Source organism: Miscanthus floridulus, chromosome 5, assembly GCF_019320115.1.
Source record: "Miscanthus floridulus cultivar M001 chromosome 5, ASM1932011v1, whole genome shotgun sequence".
Classification (NCBI taxonomy): domain Eukaryota; kingdom Viridiplantae; phylum Streptophyta; class Magnoliopsida; order Poales; family Poaceae; genus Miscanthus; species Miscanthus floridulus.
Genome location: NC_089584.1, coordinates 75,223,489 through 75,231,540, shown reverse-complemented (window position 1 = coordinate 75,231,540; position 8,052 = coordinate 75,223,489). Strand labels below are relative to the sequence as shown.

The 8,052-nt window shown below is 49.6% G+C and overlaps 2 protein-coding genes across 3 annotated transcripts; one reads left to right on the top strand and one right to left on the bottom strand.

Annotated features, from left to right (window-relative positions):
• The first annotated feature begins 295 nt into the window (after nt 1-295).
• LOC136452360 (uncharacterized) lies at nt 296-2,988 on the top strand. The gene is made up of 3 exons (XM_066452976.1): nt 296-453; nt 585-784; nt 2,608-2,988. Exons 2-3 carry the CDS (start codon nt 603-605, stop codon nt 2,792-2,794), a joined length of 369 nt encoding a protein of 122 aa, XP_066309073.1. The 5' UTR covers nt 296-453; nt 585-602; the 3' UTR covers nt 2,795-2,988.
• A 265-nt stretch (nt 2,989-3,253) lies between these two features.
• On the bottom strand, nt 3,254-5,858 carry LOC136452358 (SUN domain-containing protein 5-like). Of its 2 annotated transcripts, XM_066452975.1 has the most exons (5): nt 5,399-5,858; nt 5,205-5,248; nt 3,954-5,129; nt 3,792-3,877; nt 3,254-3,708 (listed from the first exon to the last, which is right to left on the bottom strand). In XM_066452975.1, the coding sequence occupies exons 1-5, from the start codon at nt 5,580-5,582 to the stop codon at nt 3,456-3,458; spliced, it is 1,743 nt and encodes a 580-aa protein (XP_066309072.1). In that variant the 5' UTR covers nt 5,583-5,858; the 3' UTR covers nt 3,254-3,455. The 2 variants fall into 2 exon arrangements, with proteins under 2 accessions (XP_066309072.1, XP_066309071.1); XM_066452974.1 differs by having other exon boundaries at nt 3,954-5,248.
• Nucleotides 5,859-8,052: the final 2,194 nt, after the last annotated feature.

Here is an 8,052-nt window from a genome sequence, read left to right as displayed (position 1 = left end):
GTTTTTAACTAAGGTTTACCCACTATTATATTTAGATAGAATGAGAGGAATTATTTTTAAAATCGTCAAATAATCATCAGATATGAAGTTTTATCAAAGAGCCAAAATCACATATACAAAAGTTATGTGGTTAGTAATAATTAATAAGAAGTCCGTTGGACTTGGTTCGGTAGTTTGCAATATAGGCGCCCAATATCAGCCCGATGCCAGTAAGCTACGATTAACCTCTACGTCTGCAGGCTGCAACACTCGAGAAACAAATCCCAAACCTCTGATGAACCAAACTACCAGAAGTGACGGTACTGCCCTCGACCATCAAGGTCTCGACCAACCCAGACGCACCCACCTCCTCCGCCAGCCACCGTTTTCCCCTCCCCATCTCGCCCGCCGTCGTCGCCCTTCTCGATCTCCTCGCACCTCGCGCCCGCACCTCTCCCCTTCGCTTTCACCAAGGTGAGCATCCGATTCTCCACCCTAAACTCTGGCCTCTTCCCGTCAGATCCGTAGCCTCCCCACCCCGTGCGTCCAGATCTGGTTCCTTTCGGTTTGACTCGTTTTTTCCCTTCCTGTGCGGGGTGTCGTAGGGTTTAGGACCGGCGGCGATGGCGGCGAAGCTGGCGCAGCTGCGAGCGCAGGCGGCGCGTGCGGCGGAGTTCGCCTCGAAGCACGGCGGCGCCTACTACAAGGAGGTCATGGAGAAGAACAAGCAGTACGTCGTTCAGCCCCCCACCGCCGAGAAGTGCCAGGAGCTCTCCAAACAGCTCTTCTACACCCGCCTCGCAAGGTGAAACCGCCTCCCTCTTTTGATGTTGCGTCTCGTTGCGATTAGCCAATTGGGTTCTCTTGCCTGAAATGCTGCACGATCTGTTCGTGCGCGCAGTTAACAGTAACGGCCTAACGGGGTTTGTTCAGATCGCTTGTTCGATGGGTATAGTGTTGTGCGGTTAATGTTTGTCTCCTGTGATTGGCTACTATGGTAGTCACCTTGTTAAAGCTGAACATAGTATGGATGTATGATATGACTTGCGTATGGCCAGTATCAGCTATGAGGATAATGTGCTGTAATTGGCTACTATTGCAGTCACCTTGTTAAAGCTGAACATAGTATGGATGTATGATATGACTTGCTTATGGCCAGTATCAGCTATGAGGATAATGTGGTTATTTTTTGGTGGTGTACCTGAGCATTTGTAGGTAGCACAGCATATTTATGCTCTTCAGTCTTCAACTTTCGAGGGCAGTCCTTGGCTTACCCTCTTGGCTAACATGGTTCTTTGTGGCTTCATTGTTTATGACTTAACACTTAATATGTATTTTGTCTCGTGGTTTGTAGCAATAGGAAATGTGATAAATCTCCCATCTATTTGTAATGTTTTTGTTTCTTATATCATGATTGTATACCTTTATGCAATCGAATGCTTCATCTCCTCTTTCAATATTATACTTGAAGGGCGGGCCTGGTGCAAGCGGTAGAGTCTTACCACCTGTGACCGGAAGGTCCCGGGTTCGAGTCGCGGTCTCATCGCATTGCACAGGCGAGGGTAAGGCTTGCCACTGACACCCTTCCCCAGATCCCGCACAGAGCGGGAGCTCTGTGCACTGGGTACGCCCTTTTTTTTCAATATTATACCTGCCAGTTCCTGAATTTAAGTTTGGTTTGGTGGATTAAACACAATTTTGAAGTTTCATAGCAAAATAGACCTATACATCAATGCTTGTATGCTTGATTATCCATGTTTGTTCCTTGTATTTTTTTTCCTGCAATTTCCTGAGATCCATCTTACGTGGAGACATAGATAGATGCATAGAGCACTGTGCATGGCTGTTAGGGAAAACCATGAAAGTTTGATCAATTAACACCCTGGTGTGGACTCTCTTGTGGTGTTGACGTGTCATGGCGCTACTGCAAGAAGAATTTGTTGTATGGTTCTAGAAATGAATCTTTATAATATCACTGTGGCCAAAAACTATGCATGTATGAAAGAGTAGATTCTTTGCATATAAACACTGATAACTTGATTGGTTATTGGCAAATGTGATTGCATTCTTATTTCTTTTGGATGTTGGTTGATTGACAGAGGAAAATGCTGTGCACATAGTCTGATTTTCTGGTGTATAAAAGTTTATGTATAACATCTTTAGCATCAAGTGTTGACATGGGTGGAAATATAAAGTTGTTTCAAAGCTGTTTCAAGGGAGATAGAGAGGGGGTAGGTTTTATACTTGTGTTATCCAAACAGCTTACAGTTTTACCGCACATAACTCACAACAACTTTTCCACAGCTCATATGCTAAACCAAACAGACCCATAGTGTATATCTAGATGCATAGCAAAAGCTATGTACCTAAAAAAGCCAAAACAACTTACAATTTGGAATAGAGGGAGTAGCTTGGAGGTATTTTGAAATTGACCATAATAAATAGAAATGGCTTGACAAAATTTTAAATATCAAGGAGCTGCAATTAATACATCATTGTTTGTCTAAATGCAAGTGGCCTGTTGAAACTTTATAAAAGCATTAGGAACAGCAATTAGATGCAATATGTAACTTGTGCCATTCAGGAGTTTACTTTTCATTGTTTCTAACCATTGTTGTGTTTGTTCAGCCTACCAGGTCGCTATGAGGCATTCTGGAAGGAGCTTGATAGTGTCAAGCAGGTATGGAAGAACAGGAAAGATCTCAAGGTTGAGGACCTTGGGGTTGCGACTTTATTTGGAGTTGAGCTTTATGCATGGTTCTGCGTAGGAGAGATTGTTGGCAGAGGTTTCACCTTAACCGGCTATAAGGTCTAGATGATTTCCACTAGTTAAGACCTGCTTTACAATTGACATTTTTAGCTGATGCTTGTCGAAACGACGATGATACCTGCCTGCCTTCACAATTTTGTTTCTTGTAAGAGTTTATCTAGTGCTGAATGTCACCAAAGACGGGCACATCATTGCAACATTGCCTCAATAATTTGCTCGCTCAATTGTTGATTTTGGTGCATGTAATTCTTTGTTGGTTGCATCTGCTGCAGTCCCCTGTGTGATTTGTGTCTTTCTTTCTGGCCTCAAAATAAATTCCTTGTGTTCCATATATGAATGTTTTGGATGAACAGAACAACTAGTTGATGAATCTGTGAACCGATGGAACATTAGAGTGATCGATTCTGTCGAAGTAGTCAACTTGTCTTTGTGATTTTAACCTTTATCGATTACTGGTCCTACCGTAAGATATCGTTGAAATAATATCGTGTCTTTTGTGCTTTCAGAAGAGTATTATTTAGAACACATATATTGGAGGTTGTTTTACAATGAACAAAAGCTCCTAGAATCCGCGCGACCCAGTGGCCCATCTACTTGAGAGAAGAGAATTAGCGGAGCTAATGAGCTTACGCGGACAAGAACATGCTTCTACCTAACTCTAGACAGTTTCAGTTGTAGAGAGCAGCACGATGAAGGTGGTAAAGTTTCAATTGTAGAGCAGGACGATGAGGGTGGTGAAGCTGCTGCTGGCGAGCACGAGCATCCACGCCCTGCTGCTCCTCGCGTGCTCCTCCGCGTCGGGTTCCTCCCTGCTGCCCTTGCCGGCCAAGAGGCAGAGCATGCGGTCGCACGCCAGCTTGAAGAGCGCCAGGCACGCGAAGAAGAGGCTGATGGACAGCACCGCCAGCTCCTTGTTCTGCAGCGTTTCCTGCACGCCCCGCATCTCCTCGACGCTCCACCTGCACATCCAACAGCAAATCCAATCAGTGCCTGGCGACCGGATGAACAGATCCACTGGTCGCCGCGGGGAAATGGCACTTGCCTCATCTCCTGGTTCTCCTTGATCAGGTCGTCCAGCTTGCCAGAGACGGTCGATTTCCAGGCCTTGAGCTCATCCACGTCCTTGGCCTGAACAAATTCCTCCGAGTCACTAGCAGTCAAATAGACTCACTGCATTCAGAGCCCTGTTCTGCGGCATTCATACCACGCTGTCCTTCCAGTCGACGAGGTCGTGCACGTCGGCCTTCATCTTCTCCAGCGCCATGGCTGTCTGCGAGAGCCCGTTCTGCAGGTCCGGCAGCTTGGCGCCGTACCGCTGGTTCAGCTCCCTCGTGTACTCCTCCAGCGTCGACAGGCTCAGCTCCAGCGACCGCATCTTTTGCATCAGGATCTTTAGCACGCCGTCGCTGTGGATCCGCCCCGTCGACGACCCCGGCGCCGCCACCGGCGGGGGCTTGGCCTCCTTTCCCTGCGGCGGCAGCTTCGCGTCGCCGCTCCTGGAGCCGTTGTTCTTGGCGTCGCCGGCGGTGCTGCTGGTGTCGTTCCTCCCAGTCCCAGCGCTGCCGTTGCCATCCAGCTTGGCGTGGACCTGGCGCGCCTGCTGAGCGGTGGTGTCGTTGCCGTCGGCGTCCCGGCTGGCCAAGTCGATGGAGGCGCGGTCCCTGCTGGATGCGTCGGCCTCGGCACCGGCGCCGGCGCCAGCGATGAAGTCCTGCAGCATCCGCTCGACGGCGTCGACGCCGTAGATCTCGAGGTAACTGAGGATGCAGTAGAATCCGGAGCCGTAGTGGCTGACGAGGCGCAGGCGGAGGTAGCGCGTCCACTTGGGGTCCGGCAGCACGAAGCGCTGCGCGTGCTTGGCGTTCTCGGCGGTGAACCGTCCCAGCAGCTCCCACGCCTCCGTCGGGTAGCTCATGCTGCCGTACACCTCGAAGTCCCTGAAGTTGGAGGAGTAGTGCTCCAGGTTGGCCAGCGCGACGGTGTCGACGAGCGTCTCCTCCGAGAGCTCGACGACGACGAACTTGTCGTCGGCAGAGCACGGGTTGCGCAGGTACTTGTCCTTGTCGCCGCCGAGGATGTTGGCGGCGCCCTTGGCCTCCTTGTTGTGCGCGAGCACCTTGGCGCCCTTGGACGCCGCGGCGTAGTTGTACTCGGCGCCGTTGGGCTCCAGGCGGTGCGCGGCACCACCGTCCGTGGGCCGGGGCCGGCCGGTGTCGTTCTCCGCCTTGCCCTGCATGATGCGGCTGCGGAATTCGTCGAGGCCAACGAAGGCCGCCTCGGGCGACGACGCGTTGCCGCCGCCCGTGGTGGCATTGTACTGAGGCGGCAGCCCTGGGGGCGCGGGCGCGGACGAAGGCGGCGCTTCTTGGGGCGGCTGCGGCTGCGAGTAGGAGGACAGGCACGTCGTTGAGGAGTCGTTATGGTAGGGCAGCACGTAGGCCTCCAACGGCCTCACCTTGCAGTAGCTGTCGCGCCTGCCGTGGTGGTCCTCGTACAACTCTGCGGTCATCGTTCACCACGATCGGTGGATTCATGATGAGCAATGTAACATCATAAGTTTAACTTTAATCTCGCGAGAGATGGTGGACGGATCAACATGGTCAACCACGCTAGCTAGCATCCGGAGATGACGATTTGAATAGCATGAACCTGATGAAGGGTCGTCGGTCTGGCTGTGGAGGAACTGGGATCGCAGGAGGAAGAGGAGGCACCAAACGGAGAAGACGACAGAGACAGACACCTCGCGGAGGCCGCCGTCCATGGACACGGCATCGGTGACGGCGCCGGCCCCCGACCCCTTGCCGCCGCCTCCTTCTCTCCTCTTCCTGCTCATGCATGCACCGCCTTCCTATTTCCGGCGCGCGCGTGCCCAATGCCAAAGCCAATCGCGTGATCGATCGCGTCGGCGTCGCGTAAGGAGGAGGAGGACGCCGGCCGTGCGCCCCGGCCCCAGACGCGCACGCGCACACCGGCGAGCGGTGATCGGTCCCGCGTGAAATCCCAGCCAAATGCGCAAGCCCACAGGAATGGAATGCCCGGTTTGATCCAGACGCAGCAGAGTCTCGCGCGCGCGCAGCGGTGGGGGGAGACGAGAGGGGAAACACGGGCGCGCCGGGTTGAGACGACGGAGAAGGAAGAAGCAAGTGACGGAGCGCCAAGTTCGGCGGAGGACATGTCGACATGCGCATGTGCGCCGAGCCGAGCGCGCGCCGCGCCACGCAACGCCCCGGCGCTGATGGGGCGGAGTGGAGTGGGAGGCGGCGGTCGAGCCGAGTGGTGCGATGCGACGGCTTTAAGCTTCCACTTGCGCTCCGGGCCGGTGGGCCATGATATGCACCGGACGAACTACTGAACTAGCCAAGGCCCAATAGACCAGTGGAATGCGGCTTCGCACGTAGCGGGCTTAGCTGCAGCAAGAAAGTGGACTTAAACCGGGCCATCTGTTCGTTGGGCCAGAATGAGCGGTTTCCCGTGCTGGCTGGCTGGGCTGATTCTGCCGAACAATGATCGCCGCTTACCGGCCTGCTTTTGTGCCGCAGGAAAAAAGAAAGGGGTGTGTGTGTAGGCTTTGATCGATCTCCCTGCGTTACAATGGTCTGCGCAGTTACGGCTAGATCCAGGACTAAAGTTGAGTACATGTCACATCGGGTATTTTGATATTAATTAGAAAGACTAAATATAAGACTAATTAGGCTTAATAGATTCATCTCGTAAATTAGTCTCAATCTATGTAGTTAGTTTTGTAATTAGTCTACGTTTAATACTCCAAATTAGTGTCAAACATCCGATGTGACAGGGACTAAATTTTAGTAGGGGAAAACAAACACCCCCGAAGACCAAACATACGGTTTGTCTTCTAGTAATAAATAGGTTCGTGCCGGAGAAGCTAAACTTTTGTACTAAAAACACACGGATCGCACGATAAGATAACAAATATTAAAATAGGATCGCACGATAATAGTTATACTTCATGTCAAAATTCGTTCATATGTAAAATCCCATGTCATACAACAAATATTAAAATAGGATAATTCTATTGAGAGCAGATGTTTGCATGTACGTGTCGTGCCTGATATACATACAATTGTCCTTACAATTGTCATGCTGATATACAGTCAATTGTCGTGCTGATATACAGGCACTGATCAGGCAGCATGTCATCAGTTCCGAATACCCAGGATCTGCCACCACTCTGCTACACTAATTCAAGAGCTGGAAAAAATTAAGAGAAGCAATATAGGAATAAGAAAAGGCATTAAAATCCTGAAATTAAGAGCCCAACAGATGAATAAACAAACCCAAAAGGTCCTTTTAACATAGAGAACTGACTGGGATATTGTGGATAGTGCAGTCACTTATATGAGATTGCCTGACAAAGTTCCATATTGATCCCACTGTTGTCATGTATGAACTGAACAACTTAAGTTTTGTTATTTGAGAAATTTCTAATTGTCAGTGGCACTGAGATAATTCAAATCATTGGATGAGTGAGGCGCCATTAGTAGGTGGAGTTACATAAGAGAACAACTGAATGAACCCTCAAAACGCACAAACACTTTGGCAGCATTGTGTCGACAAGCTCGAGCAGCAGCAGGTCACCCCTGCCATGAGTAAATCGTCGAAAAACACATTCCAAAGTGATGTACATACATTATATTAGGGATATCCAGTCTCCTTCAATAATGAAGTGTAAGCAAACAGTGCTCTTGGATAACTGATGAAGTTCAGTTACCTGAACCTGAAGCCGATGGTGTGCACTCTGCATCAACAAATAGAGGTGATGCAGATGGAGTGCAGTTTACTGAACCTGAAGCCGATGGTGTGCAAGCTTCAGGTATGGTTATTCCGTCTACTCCAGTATGTTGTCGGACAACCAATAGTACTTGTTTTAGTCTGTTCTTTAGTCTTCTTTTCAGTTATATTTCCAGTCTGTTTTCCACTCTTCTGTGTTTTTCGGACTTCCTATAGTACATTTTTTAAGTAAACTGCAATAGAGTTGCTACAGTCATTTGTTAATGGTACTCTTTCAGTTTGCTGGCAGTAGAGTCCAGCTCTTTTGTCGGATTAAGTTCAGTCACATGATACAAGTTTCAGTTAACTGCATGTTTCAGTCAATTGGTTTGGTACAGTGTGTCTTTTCTCTTACAACTTTCAGTTAACTGCATGTATTCATACAATTGGCTTGGTACAGTTTTTCAGTGTCTTTTTTCATACAAGTTTCAGTCAACTGTTTTCATACAATTTCATACAAGAGGAATTCGATCGATCATCTCACGCGAGGGTCACCACAAGTTGGTCACGCT

Excerpts from the sequence above, each read along its gene's own strand:
- LOC136452360 (XM_066452976.1), top strand. The coding sequence starts at position 603 with ATGGCGGCGAAGCTGGCGCAGCTGCGAGCGCAGGCGGCGCGTGCGGCG. Across the intron at positions 785-2,607 it reads TTCTACACCCGCCTCGCAAG|CCTACCAGGTCGCTATGAGG; the intron begins GTGAAACCGCCT and ends GTGTTTGTTCAG.
- LOC136452358 (XM_066452974.1), bottom strand. The coding sequence starts at position 5,582 with ATGAGCAGGAAGAGGAGAGAAGGAGGCGGCGGCAAGGGGTCGGGGGCC. Across the intron at positions 5,249-5,398 it reads GACCGACGACCCTTCATCAG|AGTTGTACGAGGACCACCAC; the intron begins GTTCATGCTATT and ends CGATGACCGCAG. Across the intron at positions 3,878-3,953 it reads TCGACTGGAAGGACAGCGTG|GCCAAGGACGTGGATGAGCT; the intron begins GTATGAATGCCG and ends GAATTTGTTCAG.